Genomic DNA, 22,159 nt, shown 5'->3' with positions numbered 1-22,159 from the left:
TGCATACAGTACTTTAAATGGCAATTAAAGTGCAATCTTCATTTATTTATTTTTCAAGAAATTAAGAGATGTAGTTATGTACTATTTTTTCCCTCTCTTGTAGCATGAGTTTTATTTTTTATGTATTGTAGATTAACGATAAAGGCCAGCATTCCTTTCATTCATAATTCTGGTTATGTTTATGTCTCTCTTTAATTGGGAACATGTTGCATGTACCATGCTGAAACATTTATATATAACCAAATGTCTGTTCATCTCCTATTACAAAGTGCCGAACTCCAGTTAGTTGTCTTTTCATAGAGAACCGTAGCAAATGTTTAACCAGTTTTTTTTTTTTTATATATATATAATTTGTGAGTGTGTAATGGGACATACAGTAGATGCCTACATTTGGCATTGCTAAAGAGTGTTATGACGCTTATGTTATCTTACTGTTTGCCAAAGCGGAAGCTTGTCCACTTTTATGTTGCTTTTTTATTGTTATTTAAAGGGTTACTTGAGAAATCCTTTGTGACACTAGAACATCATTTCTTGAAAAGGAAAAACATACGTTTAAGTTAAACTTCATCTGTGACTACACTTTTTTTAGTAGTAAAAATTGTGCCATTTATTTGAGTAATCCTTCAGAGGTGAAATCTTACACGCCGAAAGGAAAGCAAAACAATCAAACTGTTTTCAGGCAAGTGACATTTCTCATTTCCTTTTATTTTCCAGACATGTCATAGCGCAATAGTGAATTTATTCCAGTATTTTTGCTAAGGAATTATATATATAGATATATAGTATGACAACTAACAGAAATGAAGCACTTTTTAAAGTGAAACATTAATCTTTATTAGATTTATCTTGATAAAACTGTATTTCCTAGTCAACGTTTTATTACTTTCACATGGAGAGTATCATGCAGTAAGAAATGTCTGTTAAACTGGCCCACACAGGCTTGAACATATTTAGTGAAAAGTCTGAAAGTACATTGGGGTCCTTTTATTGTTAGTGTTTTTCTTTTTTCTTTTTTTGGTTTATTGCCCATTATGTAGTGTTTGGTCCTAACCCGTGATCTAAATTTTGATGTTTTCTGTTTGTTTGTTTTCTTATTGGTAAAAGAACACACAACAGTTTTGTGGCCCAAGTATAGTTTTGTATTTTTATATCGTATTTGATTCCGTTTTATCTGTTTTGTTTGTGCTCTGTTTTAAATATGAAAATGAATTTGAAAATGATGGTTTGGAGATCGGTCAGCTCTGTCATCCCAGAGAAATGTATAGAACCGTAAGTGTATTCAACTTTTTTCCAAAAGAAAAGTGTATTTTTACCTCAGAGTTTAAAAATAAAAAAAAGACAGAAAAGGAAAGATATACAAAACATTCCAGGCTTGTCATGATCTACAATTTTTAAAGTCATACATTTTTCTCGTATTGTAAATGTTAGACAAATTCATATGCATATATATAAAAGAAACTGCCATATCAATGTTAATGTATAGATTTTTGCAAATACTACCCTGTATGTAAGACTTATCTGTATCTGTAGCGTGTATGTAATATATTTATACCCAATAAATGTTTTAATTTTTTCTGACAGATTGTATTTTGTACTGGAGATGTTAATAATTCATAGAGCTTATGGTTGAAGTCCCTCACTTCTTGTCTGTTGCAGCATGTCATGAATATTAAAGTCCAAATACTGATCATCTAGCACAATATCTTCACTGTTTTACATTTCTAACTTCAGATTATGTCCTTATTCTCAAAAACCCACCAAATTGGAATTATTGAAAGGCTGTTCTACAATTGTGCTGACGTGTCTAATGTAGAAAGATGTTGCTCATCGAAGCTGCTAGTCCAATTTCATCCACCACCAAACGTACCTCGTATGAACATGTTGAAGCACTTACTCATTCATAAAGAAGGGTTAAGCCGGTGTAAAGATTCCTGTTGTAGAATGAAATGATGAATTGCTTTATAAAGATGAATTAATCAATAACACCATCAGAATGCCTAAAAAGCAAAGCATTTCTTTTTCTCCATTTCCAATGATGATAGTTGTCTGCTTTGTATTTTTTGCTTCAAGTCTGTCTTTGTGTTCGTGTTACATTCTGTTGCTGTTTTTTTGTGGTAATTGCTTGACACTTCAAAGCTGCAAAATGTCAGAGTTTTCTTTCACTGTCTGGATTTTCCATTTTATCATCTTTATTGGCATGGCCAGTAACACTACATTTGTATTATCAGAGCATTTGCAGCTTACATCTAGACCGTTATTGCTCAGTTAAACTGATGTCAGTCCGTGACTGTCTTACCAAGTGAAGACCAGTGGGTCACACTTTAGATTAGGGTCCAATTCTCACTAATAACTAACTATTAACTGCGACTTTTCCCTCAGTAAACTCCTAATTGCTGCTTATTAATAGTTAGTTAGGTAGTTGTTAAGTTTAGGAATGGGTTAGGATTAAGGGATGCATAATAAAGTCATGCAGAATAAGGCATTAATATGTGCTTTATAAGTACTAATAAACAGACTAGTAATATGCATGCTAATAAGCAACTAGTTAATAGTTAGAGTTGGAGCCTAAACTAAAGTGTTACCTACCAGTGTTGGGGAAAGATACTTTTAAAAGTAATGCGTTACAATATGACATTACTCCCTAAAAAGGTAATTGTGTTAGTTATTTTTTATGGAAAGGTAATGCTTTACGCTATTTTTTTCTTTATTTTCTCACCTGTGCTGGGCCTGCTGGTTCGAAAAAAACTAAAGTTCTATTTTTGACAAATGTAAATGAATAAAGCCTCACGCTGCAAGAAATGTAATTTCACATCTGTACAGTAGAGGGCGCAGCTCAAACACCTTTCAGCTCTGCTGACATTCTGCATCGCAAAAGATTAGGACGACGCAGGAGAAGAAAGTTCTCTGTCTTCAATAAAATTAAAACAACAAAAAAAAAATAACAAACGTGATGTTTAACTAAAGTCATTTTTGCTTATTGGTATGGTTGAATTGGATCATCGCAGGTCAGCAGAAAATACATTGGTTAACAAAGCGAGATTAAATGCAGGCTATATTTGTGTTATTTAACATTTAATTATGTCAGGTTTGTGTAATCTGTTTGCATTTCTCCTTTTTATTCATTTTGAGGAATCTGTTTTTGTGCAAGTGAGATGAGTAGGTTAAGTGCCTGCTCACAACTAAACAACCCTCATGTGTCACATCTCATGATTTCTCTCAAAGTGGGGACAGGAGAGCTGTCAGTCAAATGGGAAAACAAAGTAACTGGCGTTACTTATTTGAAAAGTAACTCTGATATTTTGTTGTAAGGTGACTTGTGTTACTAATGCATTTCCCCAACACTGGTGAAGACATTCAGTTATGTTTGTGGACATTGATTGATTGCATAGACTTTTATAAAGCCTGCAAAAGCCTTTTAGTTGAAGTCAAACATTAAATTAAAAAAAAAAACATCAAACGTTTTGTCCAGGTATCTTTTTTTTTTAATTGACACTTTGAAGAGTGTCTACACTCCCCCTCTCCATCAGGGCTGTGGTATTTTATTTTTTAATACATTTTATGGTTATGGTAGGCAGAATTGGGATGTGTGAATGGTGGGCAATCTCATTTTGCAGCGTCACCTTCTGCCTCATAAGGAGATCTGACTGATTTATGAAACCATTCTCCTCTGTAATCCTCTTTCTCCGCAGTCTGGGCACTCTGACCTTGATTTGACATCAACAAAACACCAACAGTCAGACTTTACATATGGACATAAGAAAGCAGGATTCCTAACAAGATATCATTAAACCGATAAACCATTGATCCTGAGGAATAAGAGCGTCTCAAATTAACTGCTATCTATCTATCATTCTGTGTATCTGTCTGTCTTTCTATCATTCTGTCTATCTGTCTGTCGTTCTATCAATCCATTCGTCTGTCTATTATTCTATCTATTGTTCTATCTGTCTGTCGTTTTATCCATCCATATTTCTATTTACTGAAATAGGATATGAATAGATTTCAGTCTTACAGGACAACCATTAAAAAAAGAATATATATATATATTGTTACAGTATATTCATATATATCATAATTCGTTTGTCATACTGTCATTGTTCTTACAAAAGAAAACCTGGCTTCAACACAGTAGATATCCAATTAAACATGGGTATATTTACATATTTTACAAAGTACAAATATTCCATTGTTTGTACTGTACATCATTTTAGAACACAAGACACATGCAGTTTCCACAACAGATATTAATGGATGTAAGAAGATGACTTGTTAATTCCGTACCAATACATTTAGCACATGAAGCACTGAGAAAAACGCAAGCTTTTTTATGATGTTTAAGTACTTAAATGTCCCAATGCAATTTTGACTGTTTTGTATACCTTTGCTTTAATTAACTTTTCTCAAAAGCTTTTGAATTCTGTGTATGGCTTCAGGGCGGGTGCGGAGCCTGATAAAAGCACACACATGAAGAAAGTGAACACACTAGCTGAAAGAGCATGACATGCATTGAGGCACGAGGCCAATGAACGGCATCACCTCTGCAGTCCCTGGCATCAGGCGCATGAGGATGCTGCTGTATCTACAGTGCTCATTTTGTCTTCCAGATTTCATTTAGATTTAAGGCAACTGAATTGATATTTTTCTCTCCATTTTTCTCTCTATTTACAAGCTTTTTTTTTTTATATAAAACATCAAGGTATCTAATGAAATGTTTTGCTTGGATAGACTAATGGCTGTTAACATCTTTCTAAAATACTCCCTGATCTGTCTGGAAATGTATGAGACCTTCATATAAATCTTTTGTCTAATCAAGAGACCATCACCTTATAAAATGATGGCAGCATTAGATGAGGTCTGAAATGGCTGTTAATGGCAAAAAGAGTCACACGCTGGCAGTGGATTCCGTCCAGCACGGTGGACTCTCTCCTTTGGCCACTGATGTGCTTCTTCGTGGGTTATTACGCAGTCCGAAAAGTTTGCAAGCTGCCATCCTGTACTTCTTGGACATGATGTTGTACAGAATGGGGTTGATTGCTGCACTAAGGTAAAAGAGTACAAAGGAGATGAGATTACAGTACTGGCTGATGACAGACATGACGGGAGAGCCCATCTCTGTGGATTTGGAGATCAGGTAGCGTCCAACATGAAAGGGAAGCCAGCAGAGCACGAAGGCAAACACCACCACAGCTGTTAGGAAGAGAGGTAATGAAGGTAAATGAACACTGAAATAGCACCTTGTTCCTCACTTTGTTGCAGAAAGCAAATATTATTCGTAAGAAAAAAAAAAACCTAGCATGAATCACAAACTTAATCATGTGTTAAGAATAACAATAAGGTTCACATTTTTAATTAGGTTCACATAGAAATTAATAAAAGTGTTTAATTTTATTCTACAGATTTTTTTAAGTATCAAAAACACGTTTTTTTTCACATTTTAGTAGACATTGTTTTAAGTTGTGTCAATACATCTCCCCTTATTAAAATGATGAGCATTTTCATTAAACAAAAGACAACATCACCCTTTCACAATGCAAAATGTGCATTAACAAGTGTCTCCTCTTTTTATCACTTAATCTTATATTTTTCTTGAGTTTGTTCTTAAAGGACAATTTGGTAACACTTTATTTTACAGTGTCTTTGTTACACATTAGATGTAGTTACAATTTACTATAAATTGTGCATAATTACATGAAACTAACCATAACTCACGCCCTATTCTAACCCTAAAGCTATTGTGAGTACATGTAGTTAATTATTATTACTCAGTACTTAAATGTATAATTAAACCTGTATGAAATCTTAAAATAAAGTGTAACCGACAATTTTAGCCAACCCAGTTACCTTTATTTTGTTCAATAATTACCTTAGGTTTCATGACTAAATGAACGAAAAACTGTCACAACGTTACCTTTATAAAATATATTCCTTAACATGGCACGCCACATTTGAATTTAGGCCTATTATCACTCAAAGAGATCCAATAGAAATGTTTTAATTCTAAAAAAAAAAAAGAAAAAGATTGAAAATCACCTTTTCAACATGGATGACCCATTTTACTTGAATAAAATCGTTTAAATTAGGTGTTACCACATAAAGTACATTTTTAGGTTCCCTAACAAAATTATTTTAGTGTATGCAGGATTGTACTGCTGTTTTGTGCCAAGCACATCCCGTGCGTAATGGGTGCGCTTGTGCGTAAAGTGCGCAAATGTGTGTCACCTTAATCGCGGTTTCCTGATATACGGTGATGAAACCAGGCACTTACCCAGCATTTTCACTGTCTGTCTATTGCTTTTATCGCGACTCGACGCGTTTTCTCCAATCGTCTCCCTCTTTCTCTTCCAGAGCTTTCGCCCGATGAGGCTATACAAAACAGTTAAGCAGAACACAGGCAAGAAGAAAAAGACGCTGGAGACCCAAACCATGATGGTTAAGAGCCCAGACCTAATGGCATATTCCGTCGCTTTGCATTCGTTAGTTTCCCACGAGTTTGTCCCATTTTCATGCTCGACCCCGACGAGCACAAATACAGGTCCTGCACTAAAGAAAGATACTATCCAGAGGACCAAAATGACCCCTCGTACGCGACCCTTGGTCACGACTATCTTTGCCCTAAGAGGAAAACAAATAGCAAAGTATCTCTCCACACTGAGAGCGGTGATGTTCAGAATGGTCGCGTATGTGCAACACTCGCTCACAAACTGAAAGAGTTTACAAAGTATGTTGCCAAAATTCCAAGGTCGGTACTTCCAGAGTCTGTACAAGTCCAGAGGCATGCAGAGGAAAATGAGTAAATCCGAAAAGGCCATGCTGGACAGGTACAGGTTAGTGGTGGTTCGCATATCCTTGTATTTGGTCACCACCAAAATGGTCATCAGATTCCCCGTTACACCTACAAAGAAGAAGAGGGCGCAGGTGACGGTGACCCCGGTTAGCACTGGAATGGGGAAAATGGTGACCGGAGGCTCGAAGCCCCAGTACGTCGCGTTATCATCCCAACTGCAGTTGAAGGAACAGTTGGACCGGTTCGTCCAGGCAGGCATGCTGAGAGATCATGGAGCGTCTAGATCCGCCTCTGAGAGAGAGCTCGGGCAGGACCGACTCCCCATCGTGCTGCGCTCAGGGCTGCCCAACATTTATAATTGAACTTATACAACCCGAATTACGGGGGTTTCGGAGGGTACCTCCCTAATTACGGCTTCAAGCCCCATCAAAGAAGTCAAACTAAGTCTTCAAAACATGTTCCTTTACATGTTTCTGCAGCGTTTCCTAACAACGTTTCCGGAACTACAAAAGTCCCATTAGTGTGCTAAATAAAAGCTCGCGAACAGAAGTCGCGTCAGCCTGTGGAAGTAACCATAGCAACAGTAAGCTGCTCGAGCGATTCGTTCAGTATCGCGCGTGAAAACGACAAAAATGGCATTATTACTTTAATATAGATTTAACAAATATATTTGTTGTTTTGTTTAAACGTCTTTTTAATAGTTTAACTTACTTTTGAGTTGCGCGCGAGCATGCGCTCTGACAGAACTTCCTCTAAAAAGTCTACTTCCCTGAAGGTCATTCATTATTTCGCACACTTGTATTCTACCGATTTGTAGTTGTCCAGTAAATGTCCTCATGACGCATCCTTTTCACCCGTTCCACATCTAAAAATGGTTCCAACTGATAGGAAAACTCAGAGGATTTAAGGATGGCAATCCAGCTTTTTCTGCCAAGTTATCTGTCTACATTGGACAGGAAATCGTTAGTCTTGAAGCTATTTAAGGTGTAGGAAGAAAGATAAGTGTCGGGTCGGATTGATGAAATCACCTCGCGAGGATGAGAGACTGAGGCGCGCTGCGCGTCACCTCACCTGTGAAAGCTGAAGGACTCTTTCATTACTGATGTCATTGATTCATCGTTGATTAGGGGGAGGGTGAATATGGGTAGAAAGTTTCTGAAGTGGATAGGAAATATACATCCACGTTTTTATTTAAAAGGAAAAAAGTACCGAGCATGGTGAGAATGGATACTTGTTGAACAGTGCCATCGTGTGATGATAGGATAGAATGCATTGAAACACATTCTTGTAAAGTTAATTTCAGCTGGAACCTATAACAGGCTCAAATACTCTGACTAAAAGCTATAGGCCTATCTCAGTCTCGAATAAAGGATTATCATGAAAAGACGATTTGTCGATTTCTAAAATTATTTCCCTGAGATACGTTGTTGCGTCAGAGATGTGTAACTTTTCTCTCAGCTGATTTGTCCGATATCTGTCTGCAGTCTTAGAATCTAACGTAGCAGGCTATTTACTACATTAGTATGGCTAAACCATAAACCTAAATATAGCGAGTCAAAACGAAACAGGTTTTGTCTAATCAGTTAATGTTATTGACAACTTTATTACTGTTTGATGGTATTTTTTCCAAATAGGAAAAATATTTTACACAATTGCTGCTGACAAATAAATACATGTAAACATTAATATTACTATTTTAAAACATTACTATTTTGAATATTTTTGAAGTCTTGTTCTAATGTTTGAAAGAAGTCTCTTATGCTCATCAAGCCTGGATTTAGTTGGTCAAAAATGCAGAAAGAACAGTAATATTGTGAAATATTACAATTTAAAATAATGGGTTTCTGTTTTAATACACTTTAAAGAATGATTTATTTCTGTGATGCAAAACTTCTCATCAGCCATTACTGCAGTCTTCAGTGTCACATCATCCTTCAGAAATCATTCTAATATGCTGATTTGATACTCAGTTTTCATCAATGTTGGAACCAGTTGTGCTGCTTAATAATTGTTTTGGAACATGTGATATTTTTTCAGGATTCAATAATGAATAAAAAGTAAAAAAGAACTGCATTTATTCAAAATAGAAATCTTTTCTAACAATATAAATCTTTACTACCACTTTTTATCAATTTGACACATCCTTGCTGATTAAAAGTATTAATTTCTTTCAAAGAAAGAAAGGGACAAATCTACTGACCCCAAACTTTTGAACGGTAGTGTATATTGTTCCAAAAGATTTCTATTTTAAATAAATGCTGTTCTTTTTTAACTTTTTGTTCATCAAAGAATCTTGAAAAAAGCATCAGAGGTTATAAAAAAAAATGTTTAGCAGCACAACTGTTTAATACATTGATAATAAAATCACATATTATTGACAGAATGATTTCGAAGGATAATGTGTGTTGATTTTGAAGGATAACACTAATGACACTAAAGACTGGAGTAATGGCTGATGGAAATTCAGCTTTGCATCACAGAAATATATAGAAATTATATATTATATAATAATAAACTCAATATATATTATATTGAGTTTCTAATTTATTAAGATCTAATATATCTTATATATATATATATATATATATATATATATATATATATATATATATATATATATATATATATATATATATATATATTAGATCTTAATTAAATAGATCTTTAGAAGATAAAGATCTTCATTCTGATTTGTTTGGCTTCATAACCTCATAATCTATTTTTTCTTTTATTGTGCCTGGGGGATGGTAGGGCTGGCCCTATCCATTTTGTTTCAGGTCATAGGATATAGGTCTCTATTAGCAAGATGTTATTGCACGTGCAAAATCCTGATACAACAGGCCTATCCAATGTTTTAGTTAATGTGCAAAGTAGCATTGCATACAATTTTTATGCTGGCAAGTGAAGAAGTATACACTTTGACAAATTTAAAGCAAAAATCCATCTCATGCTAATTCGATTTTGATGTTGACTGAATATTGTGGAGATGTGAATTAAGATATAGATCATTAACCTGTTTTATGTCTGGAAAGGGCTGAGCTGCTGATATTGAGACCTTCTGAAAATTGCCATCATCTTTCTTTCTTTCTTTCTTTCTTTCTTTCTTTCTTTCTTTCTTTCTTTCTTTCTTTCTTTCTTTCTTTCTTTCTTTCTTTCTTTCTTTCTTTCTACTCTCTTTTGTTAAATTAAAGATGCAAGGTATTCATTGTTATTTGTAGTTTGTGCATTTTTGGAGGCCTATGTAATGTGTAATGTAGTGTTTCAACAATTGATGTAAACAGTGTTGTTGTTGTTACTTTAAGGTTTGGTGTGGTGTGGTCAAAGTCTTCATTATAACCGTTTTCTTCCCCAATCAAAAGCTGTCATTTGCAGTAATACTGCACCCTATGATCTAGTGATCACATTCAACATACAATCTTTATAGCACATGGGAACAACACTTCCTCCTTCAGCGTGAGAGGAAGTGTAGAGCTCAGGCCATTATAAACACAGATAGCAGGTTTTATTTTACCTATTACTCCAAAGGATTTGAGGAACACAAATGACTGAGAAGGCAAATCTCCTTTCTTCAGGATCCATGCTTGCTTGCCTGTATGCACACATATACTGTACATGGTTAGAATGAAGTTTCAAAGGGGCAGAGTTAAATACTGTCCACTAGAGGGCAAGAGTGCTGTATGTAATACTTTTGTAATTTGTAATACTATTCTGATCCTTTAAGATTCAGTAAAAAAAAAATGATTCGGCATTATGTATATGCGTGTAATATCAAATCACATATAAACTATAGTTTGCAGTCTTTAAAAAGAACTATAAAACTATCATTTTTTTGTATAGTGGGCACTAGTCCACTATTGTCCACAATGGTCTACTTGACAGTATGATGGCCCTGAGTTTGTTATCAAAGAGGTTTAGATTTAGTGTTCTCCCTGTGAGTAAGTGTTGTTAGTAATAGATGAGCTCATGTGACAGTAATGAAACTAGCTGCTATGCAAAGCCATCAAACTCTGTAACTTTTCTTTTAATCTTTGTTTACCTTACATTGCACTGTCTCTCTTTATATTACTTCCCCATCTCTCTTATGCACTTAAAGGTCTGCGGTTCAGCTGATATTGTTTTGTGTGTGAGAGAAAGACAGAGATGTTTGCTTGCGGCTGTGATAAATGGCATTGCCTGCCATTTGAACAAAGGTATGGCCGCTCTGGCACACCCTGCCGTGGTAATTATTACAGACTCCATAGACCAGAGGTCCTGCATCAGACAAGGCGGAAAATTGAAAATATAAATGATTTATGGTGCTCAGAAGTCTATCTTCTCCTCTGTCTTTGTTGTCGGCCACAGAGCGTCAGATTCGCTGTGATGTCCTTTAGTGTGGCGTCTTGCTCTTGTTCTTCAGTGATTAATCCATTTAGACACAGTGGAGTGGAACTCTCCTCACCATAGATGGATTGTTGGAGAGGAAGGGCTTCAGGAAAATGCTTGCAGTTTGTTTGAGGAGCAGAACAAACTGCTCCAAGGGTAAACTATGGCCCTGACTGCTGAGCAGCCTGGAGATAAGTTGGTTTGGCATTTCGACCTCCAAGTATCAGGGACGATGTTTGTCATTTTAACATATATGTAGCTGCAGCGACGTCAGAGCTCATGCATGAGACCTCATGAACAAGACTTTACACAGCTGTTACTGTAAATTACGATTGTTGTAAATTAAGTTAATGTAAATTAAGAAATTAATACTTTTATTTAGCAAGGAAGAACTCTTTAAATTCAAAAAGTATAATCAAGAAGTAATCTGATTACGTAATGCATGCTACTTGTAATGCACTACTTTACTCGTAACATCAAAAAGTAATCTGATTATGTAATGCATGTAACTTTAATGCATTTCTTTACTTGTAACATCAACAAAGTAATCTGATTACGTAATGCATGTTACTTGTAATGCGTTACTTTACTCCTTACATCAAAAAGTAATCTGATTACATAATGCATGTTACTTGTAATGCGTTACTTTACTCCTTACATCAAAAAGTAATCTGATTACATAATGCATGTTACTTGTAATGCATTACTTTACTCCTTACATCAAAAAGTAATCTGATTACATAATGCATGTTACTTGTAATGCGTTACTTTACTCCTTACATCAAAAAGTAATCTGATTACATAATGCATGTTACTTGTAATGCATTACTTTACTCCTTACATCAAAAAGTAATCTGATTATGTAATGCATGTTCCTTGTAATGCATTACTTTACTCCTTACATCAAAAAAGTAATCTGATTGCGTTATGCATGTTACTTGTAATGCATCACCTAACCACTGCTCATTTCAGATGAGATTAAAAACATGTGGTTGCTAGGTTTTCTCACAGGAGAGCTTTGGTAGAAATGTGTCCATCTTTAACCTAATCAGAATTATCAGCTAATAAGGGTAAATCGACATACTCTGGTACACTGAGCATCTCAGTTGAGTTTCCACAGTTGTACCTTGGCAGGTTGTAGAGATCTTTGATGGAATCACGTCCTCATGTTCTGATATCAAAGATACACAACGGTGTTTTTTTTAGGGTTTTTTTTTTTAATAGTTTTTACATACATTTATATTCAAGGTTTATTAAATACACACAGTATTGCTGTGTTAATAATACAGTATCTTTGGTTAAAACCATAAACGCATACTGTCCACTCAAGTGGACATCTGAAAATCTAAAATCAAAATTTGAACAAGTATGAATTAGATATTATTCCAGACATATTACTTTAGCTAAAGTATTTGTATAAATACAGTCATACATACTATGGGAATAGTGAAAAACACATGTTTCTTAAGGTAGGGCCTACCCTATCAGGCAGTTCTAAATTACAATCTCATATTCACGTTTGTTACATTAAAAACAGCTTTATTTTTTTTACATACATTGTAGTCAGTGGAGCCAGTGGCGGCTCCAGACAATTTTGATTGGGGGGGCAATGGGGGGTCCTGGTCATTTCAAGGGGGGTCTCATGAAAACCAACAAAAAATACAGTGGACACGGCTAATAACTGCATATTGCTCCTACTTAACAAATGGTAAATGGACTGCATTTATATAGCGCTTTCACAGACCCAATGGCCACCAAAGCGCTTTTACATATTGCCTCACATTCACCCATTCACACACCGACGGTTTTTTGTTTTTAATTAATTAATCAATTGCAGTTTGCAAACAATATGCTCGAACTTTAATTGCCATAGCCACACCCATGACAGAAAACATATTTACAAAATAGTATCCTCCTCATCCTCCAATTCCTCGGTGTCCTCTGTTTCCAGTCTTTACTAAGAAATCCTATGAAAAATTATTTACAAAATCTTCTGCAGGACAGTTCAATTCTTTACAATAATATAATATATTATAAAAGAAAGTTAAGCTGTTACACTGAGATGGTTTAGGAAAACCATAAAGTGTTTTTGTACAGTCAATTAATTGTACAGGCAGCATTAAACCATCAAAGTTAAATGATTGTTTATAGCTTATGAATTTCCTAGCCTATATTTTCTTTAGCAGGGGGTTTCAAACTTTTTAATGGCAATGAGCCCTAAACAATACCCTTGTGAGATTCTTTATTTAGGCTTATAATATAATAAAATATATGCCCAATATAATATAATATAAAAAAATGAATTGAAGTATTTGAAGTAATAGTTTAAATGCTTCAATTTGTTTTCATATTATATTATTATAATATGAAAACAAACTGAAGCATTTACTGTAAATAGCTAGATCTAATAGCTAAATATTTTCAAGAAAAGTCAATATGTGAACTCTTTTATAGTAGCCTAATCTAACCATGCCTGAAACTATTTAAATCTATGTAAACTAATGATGTATTTTGAGTTTGCACGCGGGTGGGTGTGTAATTGTTACCGTTCTGTGTCCATCATCCGTTATTTCCACCACTTTAATCAAACCACTCTTCTTTAAAACATGATATTGTGATTTTATTTCACATGTCTTTGCGTTTCTCGTCGCCTCTCGTATTGAGATAGGCTATTTGGTCCGCACACACGACTCACTGCCAATCACACGCGCTCACATCATTCTCTTTCTTTGAAACCTGTTAACTGCACTCACCAGTTTGAGCACTGCAATTATTTCTCACATACAATCAAATGGATTTCCCCACACATTTCGCGTCAGCCCTCTGCGTGGCATATTATTCTTTTCTGCGCGGCCGCGGCATCAGAAGTGCACGACCGCGCACGCGCGCAGCTTAGAGGGAACGTGATTCTTATATATTTTGTATGTCGAATAAATTATTAATTATTATTGTTCTGCGTAGTTTGAAGATAAACATTTTTAAATATTTATCCCGGATATATATTTTTTTTAATCAGGAAGGGGGTGGGGGGTCAAATGGGGGGTCAAAGCATTTTTTGGGAGGGTCTTGAGACCCCCCAAGACCCCCCCTGGCGCCGCCTCTGAGTGGAGCGCACGGCAACTTTGAACAGCAATGTCGATGCCTGGTTGCACATTCGTTTGATGGCGGGAGGTGAAACTTCCATGATGGCGCCGGCGCTTCGTTCGCTTTGAGATCCTAGCGTTTGACATTAGCTGCGACGTAGCTTACATTTAAACAAAAGTCGTTTTCCTATTTGTGGAGTAATGTTATGATAGAACTACAATGTAATACAAAATTTATTTCACTCAGATGTGAATCTTTCTGTAAAGCTGCTTGGACTTTCTCTAAAGCTGCTTTGAAATTTGAAAGGATGTGTATTGTGAAAAGCGCTATACAAATAAACGTGAATTGAATTGAAAATGACCGCATTGACAAATGTATGCAGTTTTAACCGGTTTGGCACAGACTAGCCAACATTAGGTTACGATTGACCCAGCTCTGGGTAGGAATGCGAGGGGGTTCATCAATTGTATTGACAGTAGGCTACAAATGAAACAGCAGCTGTGCAGGAAAAATATTAAAAACTGACCCAATAAAATGACCCAACAGGCTGAACCCAGCATTTGGGTTAGAAAAATAACTCTGCATTTTTCATATTTTGTTGAGAGCTCTTCTAAAACTCTAGATGATATATGTGAGATTACTACTATGTTTTAGATTTTTTAGAAAAATATAAGCAAGATATTTAAAGTCTCCATTTGCTTTTTTTTAAATCACTGATTTAATTGTCATTGATATCTGTGAAAAACAACAGTTGCTACAAATTAGCCATTAGCTACAAACATTTCTTCTTTTTCATGGGAAGATATCAGTTGGTATATGCATAAAACAGCTGCGGAGGGGAGGAGCATATTGTGACTTTCTGATCCTGATTGGCTGAGCGATTGCGACTGACACTTCAGAATCCAGGAAAGGCCCCGCCCCGTTCAAAGACATTGGCCTATGACTGATCTCTCCACTGGCCTCTTGTTTAGTCTGTGTAGAGTCACAGAAAAGGAGAGAGACTCTCTTAACGCTGTCTGCGAAATTATGAGTTAGTCTTAAGTTTCATTGTTGTAGGAGTCAAACACAGCTGATTTATCATGTGGGAATCACGTCTACCAGGGCAGGTCAGTGAAACTTTGTGCAGTTTGTTGTTGCTCCATGCTCTGCTCCAAACTTGTTTCTCAGCTTGAAGAGTTAGAAGGAATGACGACTTGGAAATTTCTAGCAACTGTTATGAATGAATGAATGTGTGTGTGTGTGTGTGTGTGTGTGTGTATGTGTGTATATAACTGTGACATGTGAAAATCTTTCTGGTACCGATATGCCTTGACTCCTGTCTCACCCCAGTGTGAGAGGCTTTTGTATCCATGGTGGAATGTGTGACCAGTGCACAAGAGAGAGGAAAGTCAATTTGGATTTGGGGTCTTGTGTTTTTTTTCAACTGTGCTAAAGGGCATGGATACAATACACTACAATTTAATATAGTACATTTTTAACTCAATTTACTATAAATGCAGTACACCCTTTAGTCTGACACTTTCTCAGTTTGGCTAATTTTGTTTTCATTGGCTTGTGTTTTAAATGGCCCTGTTTGTTGTTTACTTATCTCTTATATTTGAATCGTGTCATTCATTAATCAGAATGCGAGAGACTTTTGACCCTGAGCTGCTGGGAACTTTATGCTATCTCTAACATGTGTAAAAAGACACTTGACAGAACAACTGCAGTGCTGGTTGGTTTGGTGAACACCGTCCTGTCATAAATTGCCTTCAGGTGCAAAGTGCATTTGCTCTGAAAACAGATCTTAATAAAAATCAAGCTAAAAACAGTCCTGTCGAACTGCACATCATGTTGGCAAGGACGTTTGAAACTTACATGAAGACTGTCATTTGATGACACAGCCCATCCTAATATGAAAGATGAATGGATTACTTTTGTTTGTGGCTTCATGTCACATGTTCACAATTCTTTAGCCTCATGCGTGCCCCAACACACACAAGTGACTCCAGTGTCTGTAGCAGTTTTTCATAAAGCTCTAACCTATGTGGTTGCATAATATTTTTTTTGCTCTCCTCCCAAATGCCGTTAGCCTTGTCTCCATGTCGAATTACAATGGGCAGGAACTTGTTGGCAGGAAGCAACAGCTGATATCCCATCTACAGAACGTTCTCACTGAAAAATACACTATATATAATATCTGAGTATAATATACTATATCTATGTCGAATATATAATATTGCTTCAAGAACATTTTTCTTGTTTTAAGAAATGTTTATTATTTTTCTTGGCAATATACTGAAAAGACAAAAAGATAAAAGACAAAATACTGAAAATGAAAGTGAGGTACACTTGTGCTTGGCTTGTCTAACAGATAGAGCACTCAAAGTTCTCAATGTACTCCAGTTATTTTCTACAGTTCACTGCATGGCCTATGTCCTCCTTTAGATAATTTACATCAAGATTTGTTTATTAAGAGCCGCAGAGAGCCAATGATCACATATGTTTATCTTTTTATCAGAGCTTTTGTTTTGTTTCCTCTTCAATATAACACGTCTCAAAGAGAGCTGCTGGACAAACATATTGTATATTGATGAGCAAACTGAAGGCAAACTATTCCCTGGGTAGAAGTAAATGATGTTTCCCAAATAATTCCCATAGTTTTAAATGATAGCTTAGTGTTATTGTACAGTATGTTTGGCAGCTTTTAAATAGAGTATGTTTTGGGTTTAGTTTGCCTCCTAAATCGTTCACTTCAGCCATATTAGCCAGAATTAGCCTAGTTTTTGTCTCTGCCGTACAGCACACGGAACAGATGTTTGTCTGTTAAATCACACGTGTGTATATAAATCTCGAAACAGTAAATATATGCCCCTTTACTCTTGAATGCTCCATTCTGAGATTGTAAGGGTTGGGCTAGAAGAATATATCTAAAGAATCATAAAAATGCAATTTTGTACCAACGGAGTGAGCTGATTCACTGCCCCTCTCTGATCTTTGCACATCTCTTTAAAGCTGGCTCTAAAGGGCAGTGCACAGGTGGGAGACACGCATGAGATACGACACAGTCATAAATGTTCACCTACACACAGAGAGAGTGAATGAGTCCTTTCTTCCTGTACCATTATTGTTTAGACAACCCACTAGACCGTCCTGTATATTTACAGTAAACACGGTCACCATATAGACAAAAAATTGAAGTAAATCTATTTTACTACTCTGTAAGGCTGTAATTTTTTTGATCGGGGAAAATTGGAGTTTCATATACCAGAATGGGGACGGAGTGAGTTTAATTGGAGCATTTTAAAATAATGCCTACTGTATAACCTGAAGAGCCAAAATTATGTCAGCTGAAAAAGTTATTATATAGATTTGATATTACAATGACAACTTTTTTTTCCCTTTGAAACCATTTGCAGTGACAAATCATTCACAGGAAGACCAGACATGTCAACATACACCGAGAAAGTACAGAATTCCAATTTCACATTGACTGAAAGAAAGTCCTGATTGATATTTTCGGAGAGCAGTGACATTGTAGCGAAGAATGATTTGAAACATACCAGTGTTGTCTCTTTGTTTGTGAATGGATTTCAGGACTGAGTTTGTTTCTCCGAGTTAAGCAGAAGCTTCTAAAGGTAGCTGGACTGGAAAAGATGATGTCATAATGAGTTCAGATTTAAAGAGTTGCCAAAAAGCCACACCTCACTGTTAAACTTGTCTCATGTAAAATGGGAAGTTCAGACGTTTCAGCTTCTTTCGAGTCTCTAGCACACATAATTTCTCTTCCACACATTTTAAATGGCCATTATGCGATCAGATTGAACAGACCAGCTAGAATCTGTACTATGCAGACCACTGCAACCAACCAATGAGAGGAGAAAATGTTCCATTATGTTTAATAGAAGGTTTTGTGGGGCAGTTAGAGAGAATGTGTGCTTGGCAGCAAAATCACTGCAGTCTAAAGGAAAGCAACTAAAGTCTTTCTTTAGAGACAAATCGAGAGAGCAGCCCTGTGTGTTTCCTCTTATTTTCTCTAATAATTATATTTTTGTTGTAAGAACACAAATGTTGACTTTTTGTGTGAAAGGCTTGAAAAGTAGTGTTAGTGGTTACATTTTGTTTTGGTGAACTTGTTGATGTGAGTTGTGTTAGTAACAAGCGGTGACTCAGCTGCTCAGTTTCAGTATTTTTCTATAATAATTTTGAGTCGTTATTTTCCCCTTTGTACTTTATACCATGTTGCTCATTGTTTCCTTCACATTTTTCCGTCACTGTTGGTGATGATTTTGTTTAATGGCTTCAGTGACATATGATCACTCTGTTGTGGCATCATCTCACCTCCCACTCTATAGTTTAACTGTATTTATAGTTTCAGATGGGTCACTATTCCTGTCACGTTCAGATCTGAATTCATATTCAACATCTCAATTATACTACTAACTGGCAGAATGATATTAAAGGAAATATGAAGGAATGAGTAGTGAACAGCTTCTTGGATTCTGTATTTCTGAAAGCAATTATCACTAAGATTCCTGAACTGTTTTGGCGGTTGGGGAATTTTCTTGGTTTTGCTCCCAGTGGTATTGCAGAAAACAGGATGTGGCCTCATTTTTAATAACTGTTTTTGCGAGAGAATGACACTGATCTGATCTTGTGTGTATTATTAGAATAATATTCACTAAAGGGACCACATGCTCCACAGGAGAAGACATTTGACCTCTGACCTTTGGCCTGATCGAAAGAGGAAATGTTTTAAATAGAAATGAGCAAACTATGAGGTCAAGATTTGGATGGTTAGCATGGATCATTAATTGTTTTACAATGTAATTTTAATTTACTGTGCTTGCAAAGCTGAATTGTCAGCAGCCATTACTCCAGTCTAGTCTTAAGTGTCAATATGCTGAATTGGTGCTCCAGAAACATTTCTTACTGTTATCAATGTTGAAACAATTGTACTGTTTAAAAAACATCATACATTTTTCAGGAATTGAAAGTTCAAAAGAACAGCACTTGTTTTAAATAGACATTTTTTTGTAACAATAGAATACTGTTACTGAATAATATAATATAATATATAATTACAAAGGTTTTTATGACTAAACAGGAACATTAAATTACATTATCATGTTACACAAATGTACCAAGCACAATGGAAACATGACACATTTCTGAATGAAAAAGAATATGAAAAAGACATAGGTTGCTTTACCAACTAATTAAATGTAATTAGATTAGAGCTGGTTTTGCTTCAGGTCCCAGAATTGAAATCGGACATCAACACAGTACTGGATTTGTTTATCATACGAAATTGAATTTCAGTATTTTATGCACTTGGCAGGCAATGATTCCCTACCTACACAAAACAAATTATTGTTGGCACAAACCAAATGTATCTTTATTGCTAGTGAATATTTAATATTCATGATTTTCAAGAATGAGAGCATGTCACACAGCCTGTCTGTGATGGAATTTAACTCATTTTACTTGCTACAAAGTCATAGATGAGTTTGATCCAAAACTAGAGTTTGGTTGGATTGACAACTTTGACATTGACAGCAAAATATTTTCTCCTTCCTTTTTAGAAGTTGCTAAACAGTTTGCAATACTAATTATGAATAGTTATTTGTTTAATTATTATATTTTGAGGATATTTAGTATTTTCTTTCCTTTCTACAATAGATGAGAACCATATCTTTAGGGTATTGACTGGACGTGTGTTTGTGTGTGTTCAAACAGGCAATGCTGGGCCTTCAGGCTGAAGAGTGCTGAATGTTTCAGTGAGCCCATAAGAAGGAACTCAATCGGATAAAAGCAGACATGAGTGACGCTGTGGAGAACCTGGACACCAGGGAACTGGGGTTCTCAGATACTGAGGATGAACCTGAAGAGGTGGACTCAGAGTTCAACCCCTCAGGTGAGTGATTAGTATTATTAATTCAGACCCATATAATCCATTTGGGGTAACGCTTCCTTTTACAGTACAGTACTTACGTGTACATACAGTGTACTTACCTAGAAAGTACTGGCTAATATAAGGTAAGTACATGGGTTAGGGGTAGGTTCAGGGTTAGTACCTAGTTATTACCCAGTAATTATAATTACTATAAGTACATAGTAAGTACATGGGTAACAGGACTGTAAAAGGAAGCGTTACCCCATTTGGATGTGGATCAGTTTTATAGGGGTAATTGGAGATAATACTAGAAGGCTAGTTGACTATGGTCTGTTTGTCTGTCATTGGAAGTATAGTGTGTAATGCACGTATTTTGGCTAATTGTATTTAATTGTTGATCTATTGAAGTAGGTTGTTAGCCTGGGTTTCCCCATACTGCCTTTGCGCAGCGCGATTTTATTCACGCTGCTAGGCAGTCTGGATACCATGGACTAAATTTTCGCCTCAGCGAGGGGACCAATCACAGAACGGGGAGGGAGCAGCAAGACGATGACGACGTCTATGCGAAACACAAAAGCAGTTTTTTTATACCTATGGATCAAACATGGCAGCGGATGCGAAGTTACCTTTCGATGCAGCCTTGGATATTGTTCTAAGTAGTTTAGAACGCAAATAAATCTCTGACCCATCATCTTCTTCCTCGTCTAATTTCTTTCGCTCTACATACGTCATCTGGTATAATTGAAACGATTGGCTATGAGCTACGTACAGGCGCATTTGATAGACATTCGTAGCACCCAATAAACGGCTCTGGGCATTCGTAAACCACGCCTCAAATATGAGAATATGAACATGTGGTTCCCAGACGTGAACATGACGTTAGCCAGGCTAGTGTCACTTTTTCTGGCCTGGTATGTTATTGGCTACTATTGATTGTAAGGATTGTTGGCTGCTTTGTATTTTATATTTTAAATAAAAAAAAAAAACTTCCTGTTTGAAAACGATGCCTGATAAATGTTGCATAAATTAAACTTTGTAATAAATTAAGGTTTGCAAGCTATATCAGTGTGTGGGATACATCTATTTAGTTAGTTAAGTAGTACAAGTGAGACTGGAGAAACATGATTTATTTTGCCAATAATTTTTCAGACAGGAAGTGAAAAAGGGTTACAATAGGTCTGTCTAATCAGGGATCTGGGCAATGTGTGACGTGTAAAAGAGAGGTATGTGAGGACAACTGTGTAACATGATGCAGCACGTCAAAAGAAGTATTTAGCACACACACACCGGAGCTCACATTCCCCACAGGCATGCCTCAGTCCGCACTGTTGTTTTCCTACAGGAGCTTCCTGTATCCCTTTCTCTGCCGTGTACAGGACGGTTGGCTTTAAAGAGACCGAAGCGCAGGTCTACCTGACCACTGCCCCCATCACTGCCAAGATCCTAGAAGTGGAACGCTTCACCAGGGCTCCGGACCGCTTCAAAATCTCGAAACACAGAGGCGTGTCCAAGGTCTGTGGTTATAAGGTTGAATAGTTATAACTAGTTATAAGGCTGAAAGATGTCGTCACAGATCTCACATCACTGTTGTGTCCACAGGCAATGCCAGCGGTGTTTAAGATAGAGCTCAAACATGGGAACTTCACCTGGATAGTCAAGAGAAAAGAAAAGCACTTCATGGAGCTGCACAGAGAGCTTCTGCGATACAAGACCCTCATGAGGATCCCACTGCCCACCAGAAGGTCAGACCCCTGCCCTATAGATATACTCATTAATAAGCATTTGTAGTGTAAATGCTACATACACACTGGACAACACAAAAGACGGCCTACCCCACCTACTCCACCTATATGTCCTCTGGAAAAAGAGTAGGGGTGTAACCCCGGCATCCTGGCCAAATTTGCCCATTGGCCTCTGTCCATCATGGCCTCCTTATCATCCCCATACATACTGATTGGCTTCATCACTGTCTCCTCTCCACCAATAAGCTGGTGTGCGGTGGTGGGCCTTCTGGTGCAATATGGCTGCCGTCGCATTATCCAGGTGAATGCTGC

General features: G+C 36.5%; 2 protein-coding genes across 2 annotated transcripts in view; one reads left to right on the top strand and one right to left on the bottom strand.

The window, feature by feature from the left end:
- Positions 1 to 4,710: 4,710 nt before the first annotated feature.
- ghsra (growth hormone secretagogue receptor a) lies at positions 4,711 to 7,295 on the bottom strand. Its single transcript, XM_056235540.1, has 2 exons — positions 6,266 to 7,295; positions 4,711 to 5,187 (listed from the first exon to the last, which is right to left on the bottom strand). The coding sequence occupies exons 1-2, from the start codon at positions 7,041 to 7,043 to the stop codon at positions 4,883 to 4,885; spliced, it is 1,083 nt and encodes a 360-aa protein (XP_056091515.1). The 5' UTR covers positions 7,044 to 7,295; the 3' UTR covers positions 4,711 to 4,882.
- A 7,977-nt stretch (positions 7,296 to 15,272) lies between these two features.
- The window catches only part of pld1a (phospholipase D1a), a 29,910-nt gene continuing 23,023 nt past the window's right edge, over positions 15,273 to 22,159 (top strand). The window contains exons 1-4 of the mRNA XM_056235539.1: positions 15,273 to 15,336; positions 19,949 to 20,126; positions 21,448 to 21,617; positions 21,705 to 21,847. Of these exons, the coding sequence (XP_056091514.1) occupies positions 20,030 to 20,126; positions 21,448 to 21,617; positions 21,705 to 21,847 (410 nt within the window). The 5' untranslated portion in view covers positions 15,273 to 15,336; positions 19,949 to 20,029. The remainder of the gene's footprint in view (positions 15,337 to 19,948; positions 20,127 to 21,447; positions 21,618 to 21,704; positions 21,848 to 22,159) is intronic.

The sequence above is a fragment of the Rhinichthys klamathensis genome, unplaced genomic scaffold (genome assembly GCF_029890125.1).
Source record: "Rhinichthys klamathensis goyatoka isolate OS25496 unplaced genomic scaffold, OSU_Roscu_1.1 h1tg000422l_1, whole genome shotgun sequence".
Taxonomy (NCBI): domain Eukaryota; kingdom Metazoa; phylum Chordata; class Actinopteri; order Cypriniformes; family Leuciscidae; genus Rhinichthys; species Rhinichthys klamathensis.
This window is presented reverse-complemented; position numbering and strand designations above follow the sequence as displayed.

Bases quoted from the DNA above. Each gene is read 5' to 3' on its own strand.
- ghsra (XM_056235540.1), bottom strand. From the start codon at position 7,043: ATGCCTGCCTGGACGAACCGGTCCAACTGTTCCTTCAACTGCAGTTGG. The intron at 5,188-6,265 runs GTAAGTGCCTGG...TCTTCCTAACAG, and splicing joins ACAGACAGTGAAAATGCTGG to CTGTGGTGGTGTTTGCCTTC.